The sequence below is a fragment of the Ciconia boyciana genome, chromosome 2 (assembly GCF_034638445.1).
Source record: "Ciconia boyciana chromosome 2, ASM3463844v1, whole genome shotgun sequence".
NCBI lineage: Eukaryota > Metazoa > Chordata > Aves > Ciconiiformes > Ciconiidae > Ciconia > Ciconia boyciana.
In genome coordinates, this window is record NC_132935.1 from 13,163,733 (window position 1) to 13,184,680 (window position 20,948).

General features: G+C 40.5%; 1 protein-coding gene across 2 annotated transcripts in view; it reads right to left on the bottom strand.

The window, feature by feature from the left end:
• FAM91A1 (family with sequence similarity 91 member A1) overlaps positions 1-14,831 on the bottom strand; it is a 28,472-nt gene extending 13,641 nt beyond the window's left edge. For both annotated transcript variants that reach the window (XM_072851928.1, XM_072851927.1), the window contains exons 1-14: positions 14,647-14,831; positions 12,635-12,719; positions 11,760-11,911; positions 10,798-10,855; positions 9,052-9,119; positions 7,710-7,823; positions 6,561-6,651; positions 4,226-4,288; positions 3,044-3,150; positions 2,205-2,243; positions 1,987-2,099; positions 980-1,098; positions 447-559; positions 164-250 (exon numbers count right to left, since the gene is read on the bottom strand). In XM_072851928.1, coding sequence (XP_072708029.1) covers positions 164-250; positions 447-559; positions 980-1,098; positions 1,987-2,099; positions 2,205-2,243; positions 3,044-3,150; positions 4,226-4,288; positions 6,561-6,651; positions 7,710-7,823; positions 9,052-9,119; positions 10,798-10,855; positions 11,760-11,911; positions 12,635-12,719; positions 14,647-14,718 — 1,281 coding nt within the window. In that variant the 5' untranslated portion in view covers positions 14,719-14,831. The remainder of the gene's footprint in view (positions 1-163; positions 251-446; positions 560-979; positions 1,099-1,986; positions 2,100-2,204; positions 2,244-3,043; positions 3,151-4,225; positions 4,289-6,560; positions 6,652-7,709; positions 7,824-9,051; positions 9,120-10,797; positions 10,856-11,759; positions 11,912-12,634; positions 12,720-14,646) is intronic.
• Positions 14,832-20,948: the final 6,117 nt, after the last annotated feature.

Here is a 20,948-nt window from a genome sequence, read left to right on the forward strand (position 1 = left end):
AAACATTCTAACTGAACCACTTAGGTTCAGTATGATAAGGCGTTTGTTCTTATAATTTTATTGCTAAATAAGCAGTTTTAGACAATGAAAATACTGGGGGGGTTTGGCCCCTTTACACTTCCAAGTGCTGAAAAAGCTTTTGGTCAAACATGTAACAGATTACCTTTTCCAGCTCCACCAAGAAGCTGTCAAGACTCTCATCTGACAGTTTGCCAACTTCAAACATAGTGACTGCATGACTTTTCAAGTTCTGGAACAACAAACCAAAACTGTCTTAATTTTTTGAGAATGGGCAAGCAAAAGTTTTATTAAGGAAAAGCATTTCTTAACAACAAACAATACAGAAGTTTTTTAAAACAATTACAGCTGTATTATATTGAAGTCAAAGTATTTTAAAGCTCTACGTATTTATTCTTGGCATAATAGATTGAACAATTTTGACATACTGGTGAAAGATTTCCCATCATTAAAAAGGCAGTGAGAGTAGAATCAAACAGGAAGGCGATACGCTTTGTGTGTCCACCAGACAGATTCAGGCTGCTCACGCTGGCTGTTTCAGCTAATAGAGAACAAAAAGAAAATATACGACCACATTTGTTTTATTTAAAAATAAAATCATCAAGTTTAAGTCAAAGCTATTAAAAAAAATAATTAAAAAAACATTAGTTATTGCCATAGTGAGTAGAACAGAATTCCCTTATCGCTACTAAACTACTGATTGACTTAATTCAGAAATTGGTATCTTTGCATCAATTGATATCCATGATTCAGATTAGCCAAACAGCCTTTTTCTGAAGATGAGGCTGAAGAACTTTAAATCAAGAAGGAGACACCACCTCCCCCACTGTATATTCCATATGAAGAAAGGATCTACACAATCTGTGTTTCACTTGTTTCTAGACCCCTTTACAGCCTATGGCACTCAAGAAATACAAAAATAATTGATCCTAATGTATTAAAATTTACTGTTAGTGCTAACCTGGATCATCTTGACTGTTGGTATCTGTATCTGTGGCTGATGACCCAGCTTCCTGTATAGGACTTCTGTTTTCCCCACTGTCCCATGAAAGCAGCATCTTTTGAGGGTCCAAAGTACTCCTATTAATGTGAATTAAAATCCACATCTATCGTTCACTGTAGCACCAGAGAAGTATCTCTGTCTTCCAGTGCTAGTAGTCCATGCATAGGCATACCCGATACATGCCTTTCAATACTTCTAAGCCCTAAACCAGTCAAGCTTGATGTCCCTCAGAGTCCTGCTTTAGCTTCAGCAGAAAAGTTTATTTGGGGGTTGAAAATACCAGATTTTGAAAAAGAGATCTGAAAAAATCAAACCACCATTGTTGAAGAAGAATCCAACAACAACAAAAAAAAATCTAATTCACTTTGTTCTCACAGTCTGAATTAGCATTAAAGAAAATTCAGGCATAGCAGTTGTTTTAAATGGCTTAATAGATGTTGAACTAAAAGTGCCTGACAATTCTTAATTAATGCAACTTGGCACTCCAACTTGGAGAACCCTTTTTTGACTGGTATTAACATCGCTTTCCCAGGATTTGATTTAGATACACATATATGTCAGAGTGTCAATGACAGAACTGCAATGGTACCTGACAGCAAGCAAGCAAACTTTATGTACATATTCACTGACAGCAGTGCCAAGAGACATTGTTTCTGTAACTAGCACAGTAACTGCTGTTATTTCTGGCCCCAGGAGTTTAAAGCAAATGCACACTTGTCTGCTTCAAAAGTGAGCAAACTAGGCAATAAAAGTAGTACATTGAACTTACAGGGTAAATTACCACCCCTTATCCTCAGATTAAAAAGAAGATCAAGTATTCTTGCCATTATATACATTAGAAAGCCAAGTGAGATCAGTTGTTGTAGAAGTCAAAGAAAGCAACCAATAGCTTTACAGTCAGATTTTGTTTCTAGCTTTCTCTTCAATGAGAAAAATAAGCCTTGTGAAAAAATGGAGATACTTACTTCAGTTTGTTTACCGAAGGAACATTCTTCCATGATGGATGAAGGTTATCCAGGTTTATTACTTGGCCTTTTTTATGAGCAAAGCCTAACCGACAATACATGGACACAGCATTCTGGAGAAACACACATACAAGTAATAAGGAACTGCTATATGAAATCAGGTTGCAAGACAGTGAACTTTCCACATCAAGTTCAACAGATGCATTATACACGCATACCTTTACTAAAGACAAGTCAATCTCTAGGACATTTGCAAGCTAAAAAAAAAAAGAAAGAAAGAAGAATCAACAATACAGTATTAACAATGCAGGGTAATTCACCACTTGTGGGGTTCAGCATCTTTTTGTTGGTTTTCTTTATTTTTAAACCCAGCCTGTACCAGTAGGAGCAATTTTGTCTTCATCAAAAGTGGTGAAAAAAAGGGGGATGAAGTCTCATAACTGTCCCACTTGAAAGCATGCAAAAGAAATATGAGGCTATCTTCCACTGCATAATTTCTAGGTTAATCATGTGTATCAGAAGACACGCAAAGAGGAGAAAAAATCCTGGATATATTTAATGGGTATTTTTCAGGTGCTTATTCACCAAGTTTTGAGAATAAGACCTTATGAAAACATATTTCTCATATTAAAGTTATAAATATTTACGCAAAAGTTACAGTCCTACTTTAAGCCAACACCCCGCATGTTTTCACTGCCAAAGAAAAAGATTTTAATTTTTTTTATTTCACACTAGCAAAACAGAACCAATCTCATTAGGACAGTGGGAAAAACAGACTCTGTTCCAGTTCTAGCCCATATAAAACAGCCTATATTAGTCACCACTGTATAAATTAATCCCAGCTGATAGAATTGTTTCACTGAATTGAAGGTACTCCTTCAAGCTTATAAAAGTTACATTCAAGATTAAAGAAACAGGTTGGATCTTAAGTCTTGCAATACCTCTGAATAAAATCACTTGATATTGACCCATATCTCTGCCTTAAGTATTTTCAGCACTGTGCTTTGGGCCCTTCCAAGTTTTCCTATCTGCCTGACACAGGGTAAGTTTTACTTACCTCTGCCACATTAGTGTGTTCATCTATTGAAACAAATATCTTGTACAGGAGTGTTTCAAAGTAATCACCTTGCACTCTGTTCATCACAAAACCTTCAAGTGGTGGCACTGAAAAGAAGAGTTACTTGCAAAATTACAATTTGGTAACTTTCTTTATTAAACCGAAACTGCATAAAACCAGAGAAATAAATTTACACTTATTTAGTTTCCATGGTACCTGTAATTCTGAGGATTTCCCAGTCACAAAGAATGAAAGTCTAAAGATAGCATACACAGTATTTACAATTCTCCCACTCATTAAGAAAAGTAATGGTTGTCAATGTGTTTTCTTATAAAAACTAAAGCCACTCTACCTCATATCATAGCCTTGCAGTCTCCAGCTCATCCACTACAGATAATTTCCAGTCACCCAGCCCATAAAATGATTTTGTAATGTGGATGGAGATTAAATCATGGCTCTGATTGCAGTGGGACACAAAAAACCCACCCCACCCACACGATCCAGAGCTGAGACTCCCAAAGCTATTATTTGAGCAGTAAGTCTCTTGTATTTAGAGGACTTCCACTTAACTGATCTCTACTACAGCAATGAGAGGTACTTCTGCATGGCCAGGTTCCAAATGATTTATGTCTTTGCAGATTATACTGAACTTGGAAACCCCTGAGACCTAGCACAGCATAATGAGTTGTTCAAAGGGCAGCCATAAGCTGTGCTAGTTTAAGCTCCTACGTAGTCGCCAGACTCAGCGCATGACTATAATTGAGATGACAAGACCATGAAGGATGGAACCGATATCCACAAAAATGTTGCATCTGTCTAGAAAATAGGAGTCAAAAATCCTGGCAAGGCAACTACGTTTCTCTATGCTATTCTTTCTTTTCATTACAGACATATAGGAGGGTACTTATTGATTCATGCCATGAACCTTTAAAAGAATCTCATGTTACCTAAATAAGTATACAAAATAACCTAAGAATTCAAGTTGAAATAAATCCTATATACAATAAAAACAATGTTTTAATAGGGTTGAAAACATTCAGTCAGGAAGAATTTTCATAGCTCAACTGTTTTGTTTAAGCAAACTCATGCACACAGACAAGCAGCTTCCAAGACAGACAACTACAGGATAACCGAAATTAATCCAAGAAAACATAGGTATAATACCATTAAATATTTACTTACCTGCTATACAGCTGTCATCAGATATTGGTACATCAAGGTAAATAAATCCTTTGTTATACAAACCTTTATAAATAAAAGCATATCATTTTAGAAAAAGCATTTTCCAGAGTGCTAATGATACAAAGTAGACTTCCTCATCAGCCCATTCAGAATTTAAAGTAACTTTTCCTAATAGCCTCCACAGTAGAATATTACTTTGCAATGCATGGATCAATAAACCACATCTAATATTAAACAGGTGTAACCCTAATATAGAAGTCTTTACTTGCAGTCTGATGCAGTACACTTGGAGCTCTACAAGTACTTTCTACACGTACATTCAGCATAGCAGAATGCCCACAGATTGAAGCAGCTACATTTGACAAAGATGAGTACGTCCCTGCCTAAATGTTAACTTAGTTTTCACCATCATCACTGTACTGTCAAGTGGGTTTTTTCATCCTGAATTAGTTTTGTCAGTTGAGGATGCTGGCTGCATTTTGGTCCTGCCCTAACTCAGGCTAGAAGTCACACACTGTAGCAAGGATATAAACTAAATCACATCAGTTCTGATGGTCCTCACATGTCCTTCCCACACATCTTCACTGAAAGTCTTTTTTACACAACTGTAAAAATAAATGCTGGGGCAGTTCAACACCAGGTGTCAGCAAAACTGCAGCAGATACAGAGGCACATTGCATACAATAAGGACAATAACATGGTAGATTTTAAATGACACTTTCCCCACATGAGACTTATTTGAGCACTAAGCATCTCAACTGAGTTCTGCAGAGTACATAAGCCAGGGAGAAGTTTTTAAGGAAGGGCAAAACATTTCTGCATTATTGTCTTTAAAGTATAAGGTTTGTAACAGCTGAATTCTAATAGTAAAGCATAAAGCTAAACTATACAGTATAAAATAAGCCCAATTTATTGTCAGTGGTTCCTTTGATGTTACCCAAGATCACTCTATCTACATCATATTCATTACATCAGGGAGGAAGTGTGCCAACAACCCTCAGGCGAAGTGTTACTAAACACGTGAAGCAAAATTGTCAGGATGTATATACACACACAGCTCAGTCCAGCTGTAGTGTGCATGTATATAGGTATATATCTATAGTATATATAGTAAAATTACTACCCCCAGTCAAATCTTAAATAAAATGCCTGCAGTACACCAACAACTAACCTGAATTCATGCTGATACAACTGCTGTTCAGCATGGGCAGTGACACGTACTCAGCTATGCAAACTGATGTGTACCAAGAAACCAGCTTTAATGGATCAGGATGACATTACAAGCCACCAACATGCTAAGGGTGCTTTTCACTGTCTCTCCTTCAGATTCAGCTCTCACAGCTGATACATTCTTACTGTACCTGAAATGTATTGATAGCATCATAGTTTGGACTAAACAGTCCTCTTTCCCCATAAAATCCCATCCTACTGGCAGTCCATTATATTAACATCTGTACATTCTTTCTCTACCCATGAATTAGGGTAGCAAGGTATGTTAGATCCTTCTAAACCTACTAAACCTGAGCTGTAACCCTCTCCGCAAGCAACACCAGGCCACGTATAGAGAAAGATCATTAAGTGTTTCCTGAATTAAAATTTTCTTAAGCCCTATACTGTTTCAGATCCACTCCAGAGCTTGAATTTCACCTATTTCACTTTTGTTTTTATTGTTTTGTTCTGCTTCAGTAACAGGCAGTGAAATTCTGCCTCAATCTCTTAAGAAAAGTACAGTGCACAGGTTCGATTGCTTGTAGTAAGCCAAGCATTTACAGACCAACTTCTCAAGAAGGAGTTTGTCAGTGAACTTGTACTCCCTTGCCTAATATGATTTGTCTAAATCTAATACTTGTTACACTAAAACAGGGAGACATGTGCACACCATTTTTCAGTAAGAGTTGCAGACCTCTGAGAAACAAGACAGCCTCTTAGATTGAAGCCCCATTTTTATGGTGTTCAAACAGTACAAAAATCACAAAAACTGTCCTTCTTTGAAAAGCAAGGAGTGAAGTTTTACCACCCAGGATTACTAACTCTGACATTTTTCATCTTAGTTTCTCTTGTCCTCATCTACCCTCCCCCACAATCTTTACTGACAGTTTCTAATTAAATAATTTGTTGAATCAAATAATAACAGAGCAACAGCTGCTAAGGGCTCACTGTTAAACCCTTTAAAAGATCTAGACTGCAGTCTGTACAAGCTCTTGAGTATTTTCCTCCACCTCCTCTTATGCTTCAGCTGTCTACATCCCATTTTATTCGTAGTTTTTAGACACTACTCTCAGAATTTACTGAGCAAGATCTACAAACAGAAAAGGAATGTTCATTAAAAACTTACTGTGAACTACATTGAAGTCTAATGAACCAGCAAGCTGAGGACCCGAATCAATTATCTTATCAATAGCAGACTTCTCCGATGTAGTACAAATCTAGGTAAAAGAAATCACGTTAGTCTTTTGTAGAAATGAGTCTATACAACTTACTTAATACCACTCAAAAAAACCCCCAAACATTTCAGCCTCAAATCAGTCATAAGTAATGTAAGAATATAGGAAGTATCCCATGTTCTTAATCAAAATATTTACACTGAAGAATTCACTGCAGTTCCTGTTAAAGTCTTAAAAATTTTTACTCTTGTCCCTGCACAAAATTATGGATGCTTTAGGAATGGTACTTAATTGCACAGGTATTTGGCAAGTGAAGTCCACAGTATAATAGGTTTGCTCTTTAAAACTTCCAAACTCGGTGTTTAACCACACAACTGGAACCATTCTAGAAAGAGGTCTGTTATAATATCAAAGTAATGTGCTTCAGGTTAACTATTCTGGGTTGATGGGATGTCAGAATATAAGTAGCCACCACCTAAGATATTCCAAATAGTAGCCAACAAAAGATTCCATCACTGCTTTAAATATGTTCCAATCTAAACAAAAGACAAAGAAGGAATTAAATCCAGATCTTATGACTAGCTGACTGTGAAAAGAAACTGTGAGAATGCGGATGAAACATTAAATCAGCTCACAAGTTTTTAATGTGCAAACAATTAAAAAAATAAAAAGACACGAGGAGCAGAAACAATGAAAACACATATCAAATTAGGTCCCCTAACATTCTGACTCTAATTATACTGAAAGTGAAGATTCAGTCAAAACTGAGCTGTCAGGGCTTAAATATGAAATTTAAGAAAATGTATTTTGTTGCTTGTTCCCAACAAAGCACGTTATCACACATGTTAGTTACCACAGATTGGTTGATGCAAAACCACCTCAGCACTGTACATAGTACAGAAAGGACAAAGGAGGGAGAGGGCAGAATATGTCAACAAAGAAAACATCTCCATTTCCATTATGGAAATAGAGATTGGAACTAAAAGAGTTGTTATAAACCTGCAACATAATCTTTGTGTATTCTACACAAAGGGAAGCCCCTGTTTTCAGGGACTATCAGTATTCAACCAAAATTAGAGGTGCAACCCATACTAAAATACCTTAATGTCATCCTCAGTGATGTAGCCAGACTGCACGACCCACCAAGCTTCTATAGCAATCTCCACAGGTTTCACAGGTAACAGATCATGAGCAGTTTTCCTTCTGAAAAATTTCTGCAGTGGTACAGTCCATTTGAGATAGTAATAAGGAGCACTTCACGTGTGCAGACAGCCATTTACTTTTATATAAACTGATTTTTATAAGCATCCATTTTTAAGTACATCATATTCACAGACTGGACACACACAAATATCTGTTATTTAGTAAAAGCTTCCCTCCTCTCTCAAATCATGTGAAAATGCGAAGGAAAAAAAATTATTTACCTCTGATACTGTTAAGTCTTCCCATAAACCCATATTTTCATCCATATTGTATGTGTCACTAATTAAAAACCACACTATTCAAAACATTAGGATCGAGTCCAAATTTTAACTATTTATAGCATTTTCTAATGTGAACAGGTAAGAGAGCACAGCAAACAAATTATACAAATGGGGTATTTTAAAGTTCAATGATCTTAAAAAAATTTAGGAGTATATTTTATTTACTTTAAAAGATGAAGTACCCCACATTCTCAGTAAGCATAGTGCTAAAAAAGTACAGTGAATTTCAGTCCAAGAAAGAAAAACTAGAAGATACTGTTTATTTATAGGCCTAAATAGCTTCTTTCCATTATATGGCCATTACTTTTTGGTTCACACTTATCAACTTCATATTTTGGTAAGTACACTTTTGGTTGAAGGAGCACTGTGAAGCTACTGCAAGAGCACTTATGAGTTTCCTGAAAAAAGGAACTGTTGCAAACTAAAGGGCCTACTTTTATCAACAGTAATTACAGTGTTTTCCACATGTGCAGTTCACATGCAAGGATGCCTGTTCAGAATCATTACCGTTGTCTCGGAGATATACATACTACAAAAATTTACACCTAGTTGGAGGACTGTCCCAGAATAAACTCTAATCTCAACTGCACCCATAGAAACATGGAATAATTCTTCCAGAATCAGTATCATTATTCCATGTTTATACTGGCCAGGACACATTAGTTATCAGGTGCCAAAGAGTAAATACAGCTCTGAAAAATATACGGTCGGGGTGGGAAGGCGGAAGGACCTAGGCACTGAATATCTTTTTCTTTAGTATACTTCGATTTTAAATTAAAAAGCTCTTTATTAACTTCAGGAAACACAATATAATTAGCAATACACTATGTCGCATTCAATTAGCCATACTATTAAACTAACCAGATCCATGAAATTATTCCATTCTTCATTTCCTATGAAATAATATGGGGGGAGGGAGTGGGAAAGGAAAGGGAAAGGAAATTAAAGACAAACTTACTTTTGAAGACCTACATTGGTTCATTAGATCTATATACTGGTTTCTTCCTATACCAAGAAGTCTTAGACCTGAAAAATAAGTAAGGTTTTATTTCTCTTAAGACAGGTTTAAGCTGAAGATACAAAAAACATTCTTCAAAGAATCAGACCTACTTCTATAAAAATATTTTTAATTACTCCTTCTTCCCAAAATAAAAGGATAGTTATAGGAGCTAAATTCAGTTTTAAATTAATTTGACAGATAACCACGTGCATCTAAAACCAGAATCCATCCCCATTCATTTACTCCGTACAGGTTAAAAAATAACCCCATATCTCTCAAGTCACGAGGTAGCAGGGAATAATCCAACCCCTTTCTCTCCTACACTCATATCAACGTGTAATAACTATGCTTCAAATTAACAGGACTAAAGTTATACCAGATTTTGGTCAATAGTTTTTCTTCCCCCTAATAAATCCCACACCACGCACTGCATTAGAACTAAGAATTAGAGCACAAAAGGCCACATAAGCCTCTAAGAAAGATGATTAAGATCTAGTTGAGTTAAACTGAATCAGAATTTAATTCTATAATCTCTAGCCTTCAACCATGAACAGATACTGGAAAAGTACTCATTAATTTTAAAATTGAGACAGAATACAAGTTAATTCCAACTTTCTAGTCTGACACTAGTTTTTATGATAAGATGTTAATAAAGATGTTTAACTTAATTATACCTCAGCAACTGACCTGCAGCTGCTACTAAAATAACAGAATTGCTAGGAAAAACAAACAGGGAAGCCTTTCCTCTCTTCATACTCCAGAGTAACACTAGATTTCCAACAAGCTATGTGGCACTGAATAAAAAAGTTTTTCCTGACCTGTTTTCCCAGTGTGAACATTACATAGAGGCAAATTAGTACAGTTAACTGACAATATCATTTTAAAACAAGAAAAAAAACACACCAGAAAAACCCAACTGTTTTCAAAAGCTGCAGGCTACTCCTCACCTGACTACACACTATCCTTAAAGAGAACTATATAAATTCATACTGAAGGTGAGGAATTAAGTCTTTATCTATGAATAACTTCTCAGTGGCAGGTTTGATTAACACCCTCCCTATGCCAGCAGTTTGCATCTTCCTCTATAAGACTTATCAGTAGGCTATTGCTCTTACTCTGTTCTCCTCCACCAAGTTGAATGTTTTTGCTTTCCTAATCTCACCATCCCATACCCACAACAGTCTAACAGAAAGCAGGATAAAACACCTGGCACATCCAGGAGTGTCATAAAATACCAGATTCTCTTCTCTCTTTTCTGGTACATCATTCCTTGATCCACACTGATGCTAATTCACAGGAGTGTTAACAGCCTTTCGGTGTCTTCCCAAAGCTTTCTGCCCAACACATGCCAAAAAACACACTAGGAAGGGACCAGCAGCTCAGATTGCTAACGCACAACAGCCAGTAAGACTTTCCACCCAGAAGTCCAAGCAACCAGGAATGCAATACAAGCAAGGACAATACAAGAAGCTGCACAAGGTTTTGCATCATGCCTATTTGTACTCAAACTATCCCAATTCCAGTGCTGACCATACGGACAGAACTCTGTATGGAGAGCACAGGCTCCTTGATAACACTATTTAAATGCTTCTACACCTTCATTCACACACTTATGTTCAAGCAAACAGATGCCTGCAAAACCGTTTTCAGAAGCTCCTTATTTCCAACTCATTGAAAGCAGTAACACAACTAGATAATACTTACAGTCAGCGGCAGTGAAGTTGGGTAATGAATCATAGCTTTTTTCACTGTTCATTATATCCTTAAAAAGACAAGAAAACTTAGTTGCAACAAGAAAGTCGTCATTTCAGAGAAGCAGGTCCGAAATTCTACCTGCCTTTTTTTTTTTTAAGAACAAAATGAAATTAAAACAAATCTATTAAAGTCAGTACCTTATCAAACTTGCCAATTACTTGATTAATCAGTACACAATAAGTTAAATACATTAAAAGATACTTGTTTAATGTAAGCTTTACAAAGAAAAATACTGATTGACAGAATAATAAAGATAAAATCCTGTATCTGTCTTCACAAAAAAAAAACCCCACAGCACACGGAATTGCTAACAGTAATAACAGAATAAGCTAACAACTAATCCATTATGTCTGCAGTCACTATACTCAAACTAAAAAAAGCACTTCTGATATCCAATGAAAATAAAAGGTTGCCAGAGTGCTGACAGAAAACAGAACCATCTTTGTTCTCATAGAAAAGGATCTGCTTCAAGCCTTTGGAAAAGCTTCTAATATGGTTAAGTGTCATTTTTTGAAAGAGAACAAAAAAGAAAATAATTGTTCAAATGTACTGGATTTTAAAAATGGAAAATCTCTTTGTTTTATTAATCTAACAGAATGAGCTATTGGTTTTACAGTTTGAAGTGAAGAGTCACAATCTCAAATATCAAAAGAGAAAGACTGGCCTCAGAGCAAGTCCCACCCTGTTCCACATGACAAAGTCCAGCTCTTGAAAGGCTTATGGGGGCAGAAGGGAAAAAAATGCAGGTACAGGTAGCTCTCTAGAAAGCTTCCTTACCTTGTCCTCACTTGTTAGCTAACCCTACCCAAAAGCGAACAAACTACATGACACCGCCTCGTATGTATTACAGGGCCATCACCAACATCTCTAGGACAGAAAACAACATATTCTCGCCATAGTTCTGTACTCACCTCCATTATGCCCGTGTAATATGAAAAAGGTGTTACTCTCAGACCTTTTACCATTATGTCAGACAAATGATAAGGGTACAACATGAGATGATCTCGACTGTATTTTAACAGATCTTCATAATATTTACGTTCGTCTTTCTTGACATGCTTAACTACAAGGGGATAAAAAAAACGTTACGCTGTTCTGTGAAGTTCAATTTACAAAAAAAAAGTGTTACAACAAAAGGATTAAAAATAGCATAACGGTAATTGACAGAAAACAAAAAACAAAGGAGTAATGCAGGGCATTCAGCATCCAAGTATTTCTACATATGATACAAGTACTCTCAGAGCCTTTAAGGATGACATTAGAACAGAGTAGATTTATTTTACAGGTTACCAGGAAGTGGCCCATTGAGACAGAACTCATGGAGGCTGTAGAAAATTATCTTTTAATTAGTGAAACTGTTATCTGCTTTGGGAGGATGAATGGATGCAGTCAATGCAAAATAAATTGAAAGTCTGCAAACAAGTCATAGCCAATAGCTCATGTGAGTCAGGGCCACTGCCTGCATCTCATCTAGTGACAGGCTTTATTTTATTAGTCAAATCCTCTGTTAACATCTCTTTAATTTCTTGGAAAAGGACGGCATAACTACAGCAGGAATTCAGTTCCACCTGCCAACTCAGTAACCTGAAAGAGCGCTTCACTACAAAAGCTGCCAAATGCATTCAAAAGTCATGACTTTTCTTGGTGTTTTATCATTTAGAAGTATTTATTTTCAGGGAAGGAGGGACCTTTGAACAGGGCTAGTTCTTGCAGTTTTACAGTAAAGACAAGCTTCCACACAGAAGTATCCGTCAGCAGTTAGAAGTTACTTAGCTTCTTTACTCACCTAAGTTATTCCGGTATCGTAACTGATTGCGGATGCTGTAGAGTACAACCTGCCTTTCATATTCCCTCTGAGAGTTTCCAAGACCCTTAAAAACATAAAGGTCTTTTAGCTGACATGCACAAAACCCCTTTTAGTTAAACCACTGCAAAGTGTCTTAGGAGGAAACATATGAAGGCAGTTGACATTACTCAGGGAGTCCCCCAGTTCAATACAGTGATACTATCTCCAGTCTCTGTACAAGATCAAAAGTGTCTTTAGTTAAATAGGTCTCTCTACATGGGATGCAGATTTAAGCAATAATCTTTAGATTTTTTTTTCCTAGTACCATTCTGATAAAAAAGGAAGCATCTAATTCTCAAATCAAAGGTTTTAAACCTTCTTTTAGATGGCATGAAGTATCAAGCATTTTACCAAGCGTTCAGCATCTTGCAGCCTTGAAGAATTGCCCAGAATTAGTGTAGCATAAACCAAGCATGGTGAATGACATGTGAAGCTTCAACTGCTGCACCTAAGAAGCTTATAATGTAAAAAATAAATAATGAAATAGCTCAAGTTGTAGCTTCACACAAGTAAGGCAATCAAGTGATCTTCAGTCACAAGATTAAGGCGTAAAGCACAGCACATTACTTGACTATCATGAAAGACAATAAAAAGAGAACTTTGGTTGATGCTTTAAACGCCTTATTTCAAAAACTGTCCCCTCAAAATTCTTCATGTTCTTCATCTTCAAAATTCTTCTACTCTGCATCTGCAACAAGTGATCTGTTCATTCCCCCCCTCCCCCCTGGTTCCCTCATTGATGCTCATACTAAAAAAGATCCTTAGATAAAAAGGTACTTTACTGCATATGTGGGATAAACAAGTAAGTTGCACACATCCTGCAGAATCAGGTATTAGAAAAGAAACACCTGATATCACAGACAGGGTCTATAATTTATTAAATAACCAAAGAGGGATCCAAGTATTTGCTCAAAGTACAAAAATATTAAAGGACTATTCTAACACTAAAGTAAACAACACAGTATTCCAGAAGTTACATTAAAGAAAATAATGCATTAAATACTAGTATGTTTTCTACCCAGAATCACATAGCCAACAGTACAGCACTCAGCTGGGCAGATAAAGAGAAATCATCATTCATGTCCCTCTCACAGCTCCCAAAATCTCAAACGCAAGGAACTCGGGGCCCGCAGCCACTACTCATCCTCTCCATCCTTCCTTTGTGCAAAAGCAGGAATTGTTTTTCAGCATCTGCTTTCAAGCAGCATAAGACTTCGGAGACAAGAACCTCCTCTCAACTTGACACAATACCTCCCCCTGCTATCAGAGGCCCATTAAATCCAGCAAATCAAAATTTCATGAGGTTTTCTTTTCCACAAGCCTCTCACTGCAACAGTTCCCTGGCTACCGAAACGGAGGGCTGCACAAGTCTCCGCTGACACCAGTCCTGGTTCACCTCAGCCTATACAGGGCTTGCATGAGGGATACCCGCCTCAGCTGGTCCTGGTCTGCACAAGCTGAGAGAGCACCCCACAAACCCGCATCCCCCTCTGCCCACAGAGACCCCAAACCACCCGTACGCCCCCCTCTCCTCACAGAGGCCCCCACGAACACACACATATATCCCCCACCCCTCACGTACAGACCCCACACCGCCCTCATACCCCATTCTCCTCACAGAGACACCCCCACACACACATCCCCCTCCCCGCAGACGGGCCGTGCACCCCCCCGCCTCCCCCTCTTCACGTGCAGACCCTGCACCCTCCTCATACCGCCCTCTCCCCACAGAAAGCCCCACCACACCCGCCCTCACGCCCCCTCTCCCCACAGCCACATGCCTTCCCCCCACGCCGGCGCCCCACGGCCCCCGCGGCCAGGGCCGCCTGCCTTCGCCCGGGGCAGGCAAGGCTGAGTCCCCACGTCTCCCCGCACCCCGCCTGGCGCCCTCCCGCCCTCCGCTTCCCCGAGTCGAGAGCTCGGCAGCCCGGACCCCGCCCGCCCACCGGCACCTGCTTGACGCTGGCTGGCAGCCGGCCCCAGGGGTAGTTGTGGCGAATGTGGAACTCCACGTCGATGTTCATGGCGAGGAGGCGCAGCCGCGCCGCGGGGCCCCGCCGCTGGGAGGCGCTCCAGCCCAGAGGCCGCTCTGCCCTCGGCCCGCCGCCGCAGCCACCTCCCGCCCGCCGCCGCTTCCGCGTTACGCCCCCGGAAGCGCCGGCAACATCAGTTCCGGCGGGGGGGGGAGAGGGGCGGCGGTCGCCTCGGAATACTACGGCCGGTGGCGGGGGGGGGGGGGGGTGTGTGTGCAGCTGCGCGTGCGCGGGGCGGCAGCCGGGCGGCTCCTCAGCGGCGGCGGGCGGTGGCCTGGAGGGAGCCGGCAGCCGGCTTCCCGCCCGGGGGAGGAGAGCTTCGGTCGCCTGCTACCTTCCCCCGCTTCGTCAGGCGGCGGGGGAGCGCGGCGAGGTTATGTCTGTCGGTTTTAATAAGCCGCTGTAAGCGGGGTTGAGGCCTGTGCTTCGTAGCCAGCGCGTTCAGTCACTGCACCAGCAGCAAGCGGCGGGAGCGTCGGGGCCTTACGCGCGTTGTACCTGTACGCGAGCTTTAAGACGCAGGTGCTTGTGCCTCGAAAAGGTTATCCCTCACCTTGGCTGCTTCCCCCATACACCAGTGCAACCATGCGTGGGCTGGCACTGGTTGGGAACAGATCCAAGCTTAAAATACCGCTGTTAACCTGCTTGGTTAGTTTTAACGTTAGTTTCCTAATGCAGTTCATGATACACCTGGACAAATGCTAGTGCCTGCTCAAAGCAAGGGTGGGTACAGGAGCAGAAATAAACATTTCACAACAAGGAATGAGCACTATCGTTTCACTTAGCAGTGGCCCTGGGCTACGCCAACTGAGTGTGTGTGGTCTGCATAGTGTGAGGTCTGAAAGCTTGCAGACCCGAATACCAACAGCAGCCTGTCCTATTCATACAGGGTTTTGAGCAAGTGGATTAATATCATCAAGGAAGCTGCTTCAAATAAAATAGCAGCACGTACCTCTCCTTGTCTTAGGATCTAGGTTTTTGTGAGTCATTTAAAGTCTTACGAGTGCCAAAATCAGTGCCAACTTTCCATGCAGAAGCATTTTCTTATTGTTTAAGTGTCAGAGAATTAAAGACGGGGGAAGGGCTCTATATTTTTAACACCACGCAACATTTTAGTGAATGATTTGATACATAAGTAGAATAAACAAAGCAAGTGAGCCCCTGACCACTTGTGCCATTTAATTTTTAAGGCTGTTATCCTGTATGCTCAGTAATAACCTTGGAGCAGTGGTGACAGAGCTGAAAGGGGACCAACAGCAATAGAAAAAAACTCAGTGCTCTGTTATCAAGTAGGTCCCCAGAGAACTACAGACCCAGTTCTTCTTTGGCGTCACTGGTATCCTCAGGATCACACTTCTGTGTAACTATAGAGGCACAAAGCCTCAGCCTGCAGATGTGCCCCATGGTGCTGCCATGCAGAGATCCCTGCAGCTGAGGAGATAGGCTCATATCACCAGCAGGATTCATTCCAGGAACACAGTCACAGCCTGCCAACCTGACCTCATCCTTAATTCTTTTAACCCCAGTTGTCAGGTTTCTTATGCCCTTTCTCTCACACCCTACATTGGTTTATAAATAAACGATTAAAAGACATTAATAAGAAACCCTTTTTGCCTTGCCCATTGCCACATAAACCAGATGGTACAGGCCTTGGCTGGTACTGTCTGTTTGCTTTTGATATCAGTAATTAGACACACCTCTCAATAGGGCAGGACAGTTTTCTTCTTGGATGGTTCTGAGGTAAATTATCTTGCTAGTGGCACCAGCACCTGAATAATACTTCTAGTAAGACACAGATAGGAGAATCCACAAGCTAAAAATTCAGGTGCTCAGAATGACAGTAATGTATGCAGTATTCCTATTCCATTATATCCCTATTGGCTGCCTCAGACTTTTCAGTGATAGCACTGGCAAAAAGGAAGAAAAAACAAGACAATTAGAAACTATAAATGTGGAGTATATCTTCAGAGAGGCAGAATAATTGAGCAACTTTTGGAGTTTCATTTTCTTAAGGAGCACTTGTCGCAGACTTATTGCTGCACTTTTTTCTTACTATACTTCCTATCTTTCCTTCCTATAGAGAAAATTTCCTTTTTGAGTTTTAATATATTTGCTTCCAGTTATTCTCAGCAGCCTTAATTCTTGAGATCACCTTCTCAAAAGACATTCCCTTTTGGTTCACTGACTTTTCAAAAGTCTGCTTTTTTCCTTATTCCAAGTCTTTTGTGCTTTTTCCTTGTGATAAGTTAACTCCATCTGTCTTTACCATTTTCAAACAAACTACCTCCCCCTTCTGAATTTTCAACCCGTTCCTCCTTGTTTAAAATCAGAAGTAGCAGCTTGGCTTCGTCTAGTGACTTCCTGTATTTCCTGTGACAGGAGTTGATTCCTGTGTGCTCAACAAGCTGGTGGGAGGACTGGTGGGGGCCTGCCATTTTGCTTTTCCCACTGATAGGTAGCTGAGGCATATCTACAGAGTAAAATACAGTGCTCTGAAAGAGGGAGCTGAGCTGAATCAGTGCAGCTCTTCTCTGAACTGAGTACCTGCACTGAGAAGTTGCAATGAGATCTCTTACTTGCATTCCTTCTAGTCCTGGCTGGCCTGACCACCTACATGCCATCTTCACCAACATGTGAAGAATACTCTCCAAGATGACTCTTGTTTCTTTCTCAGGAGTGATTTGTGCAGCACCCCTGAGCTGCTTGCTCAGATTGACAGCTGTTGATCGGATCTCAGGACCAAATAGTCCCCACTGAATTATTTCCTCAGAAATAATGTGTTTTTGCATATCCAGGAATGGGACAGTGACTTCCTTCAAGGACACTGACTTCCAGCTGGAGACAAATTCATTGTAAATGCGTGGTTTTAGCTGAGTTTGTTGGCAGGCTGAATTGTTTATTTAGGACTTCCACTCCAGTTTTCAACCCCTTAAATTCCTCTCCAAAGTGAACATTTGAAAGCTTAAGTCATTCCTGCAGCTTATCCCTGTTGATGAATGCCTTGGTAAACCTGTCTGAAAATCTTTTGGTCCCTGATAGTGCCTGATCAGTCTCTGGTCAACCCACTGCCCTTTTTGTCTGGTCTGGATAAATCTCCAAATACTGTTCAGAATTCTTGTGGTTGTCTTTACTTTCCGAAAACTCTCAGTCTCACACAGGTTCACCAGGGATCAGCAGAGTTGAACAGGAATGCCAGGCACTGCTACCACTGTAAGAGCCATTTCACGGCTCATACCAATGCTGCAGTCAAGGTTAGTGAAGGCATTAATTCTGTTGACTCTGAGCCATGTTTCTCTGTCAAAGAGAACATGTCAACATGTCAAACATGTCAAACAAGCCATGTTTCTCTGTCACACAGAAATCCAGGTGCCTGTCTCTCCAGGGAAAGTTCTGCCTGTTCTTGCAGACAGATGAAGCATCATCCCACTGCCCAGCCATGTGGGCATGCTGCTACCACAAATATCCTCTGCAAAAAGTGCAAAGCTCAGTTTCACTTAGTTCTTACCTGTTACCACCTTGGTCCTTTATTATTTCACTTACTTCACTAGACTGAAGATTTTAATTGCCTCCTCCATTTAGCCTCAGTTAAGGCCCATCAGCTTTAAACAATTCTGTGGTTACCTTTAGAGTAAGGACTTGCTTGGTGGTAGCCAGCAATAATCTCCAGAGTAGCAGTGTTATCAGTCTACAGTGGTGCTCTGCACTGTGTGGTGTTTCTTACCAGGTATAATGTTTCATCTCCTTTTCATCTTTTTCAATTCTCTCCACTCCACCTTTCAGAGGAGAATGTCTGTTTATAGGCACCCTTTTGATAAGCCCTTTGTGCCTTCTCTGCATCCAGCCTGCTTGATCTTGCAATGGCATAATACCTATGCCTCAGTTTTCCATCCTGCTGGCAAAAGAAGGAAGAAATAGATGGAGGCAGACTCCATTCATTAGATACCAAGAGATGTCCCTATCTCATTGCGTGGGGTATGTCACCCACAGGAGTATGGTCCTCAGGTCTTCTGCAGGGAGTCAGTCCTGTTATTTACAGAGCTGAAAAGTACCATACAATCCTTAATTTTTGTTAATTATACAAACCTTTAAACTCCCAGTACATATACTAAGTCAACCAAATTGATGAGTGGGAGTAGCACACAGGGTATCAGTTTTCCTACTGATACCCTATTTGCATGTTTAGGCAGACCATTTGCATGCACAGTACGATATAGTATGACTCAATCTGCTGTTTGTTTTAAATCCTTAATGATTTGCGCCTTCTGGGCTGCAGTATTTCACTCACAACCAGTAAAAGCAGTAGGATTACCAATCTGTATTTGAGTTTACGAGTGCCCTCTGACCTGACAGATTCCAGAGAAACCCTGCAGTTGCTTTCTCTCCAACTTCAGTATTTCCTTTAATATCAGTTGGGATGGCTTTATTCCCAAAAATATTATGAAAGAAGTGGGTTGTTCTCAGCTCAGTAAAGGCTTTGAAGATGCCTTTGAGACAGTATGTTACCACAAAGCATTGAATTCTGGATAAAATTCTTCATATTCACATTTGATTTTTACATTGCATGTGTTCGAACACCATAAACAAAGCTGATCATTTATTTTTAAGTGTGTTTGAATGGTAGCGAGGTCTTTGCAGGAAAGTACTGTCTGTCAAACCATTTAAAACCTAGAATTATTACTGCACTTTTGGTAACACAGTGATTTTGTTTTGCTTGCTGTTTAGATAATCACATAGATATCCCCCCCCCCGAACTGCTATAAATTAAAGTGTACGTGTTTTCTTCTCTTATTTTTCTCTGGGTGTCCTACCTGAGGTCTAAAGCAGGACCTTGGCTGTCTGCCAGGTGCCCACCAAGCTGCTCTCTCACTCCCCCTCCTCCAAGGGACAGAGGGAGAAAATAAGATGAAAAAGCTGATGGGTTGAGATAAAGACAGGGAGATTGTTCACCAGTTACTGTCATGGGCAAAACAGGCTTGACTTAGGGAAATTAATTTACTTTATTGCCAATTAAAAATAGAGTAGGATAGTGAGAAACAAAGACAAAACTAAAAACACCTTCCTCCCCCCGCTTCTTCCCAGGCTCAACTTGACTCATTCATTCCCAACTTTTCTACCTCCTTCCCCTGAGCAGTGCAGGGGTCGGGGAATGGGGGTTGCAGTCAGTCCATCATACTTTGTCTCTACTGCTCCTTCCTCCTCAAGTTCTTCCCCTGCTACAGCATGGGTCCCCCACAGGGTTACAGGTCCTGCCAGAAAACCTCCTTCTGTGTGGGCTCCTCTCCACGGGCCATCGTTCCTGCCAGGGGCCTGCTCCAGCGCAGGCTCTCCATGGGCTGCAGCTTCCCTGAGGGCACATCCACCTGCTCCAGCATGGGGTCCTCCATGGGCTGCAGTGTGGATATCTGCTCCACTGTGGATCTCCATGGGCTGCAGGGGGACAACCTGCTTCCCCATGGTCTTCTCCACAGGCTGCAGGAGAATCTCTGCTGTAGTGCCTGGAGCACCTCCTCGCCCTCCTTCCTCACTGACCTTGGTGTCCGCAGAGCTGGTTCTCTCCATTTTTCTCATTCCTCTCTCACAGCTGCTGTGCAGTATTTTTTACCCTTTCTTAAATATGTTATCACAGAGGCACCGCCAGCGTCACTGGTGGGGTTCAGCTTTGTCCAGCGGTGGGTCCATTTTGGAGTCAGCTGGCATTGGCTCTCTCCAGCATGGGGGCAACCCCTGGTCTTTTCTCACAGAGAGCACCCCTGCACCCCCCCAATACCAAAACCTTGCCACATAAACCCAATAAAAGCAGTGAGATTCTGTTCAAAATATTTTGTAGGAGCTGAGGGTCCTCAATGACATATTAAATACCACTAAATCGCATAAGATCCAATATAAACTCTTCAGAGGAGGCATCCTTCTTTCTGAAATGTTTGGAAAGCTCGTGTTGGACACTACCATAGCTATATGTTTTAAATCATGGTAATAGCAATTAGATAAATTAGTATGTATAATCTCGAGGCTTATATTTTGAAACCCTGATTTTCCTTGGAGAAACCAGCCAGCTCCATGACCCAACAGGATGTGATATTAGATAGTAGGTATAATAAAGCCACCATGTAACAATGAATACACCCCACCTTGAAATGACTAGAATTTAAATAATGTCAGAAGTTATTGATTAACCCAGGGCTGGGTAGGATTTAGCTGCTGTAATAAAAGTTGACTATTCC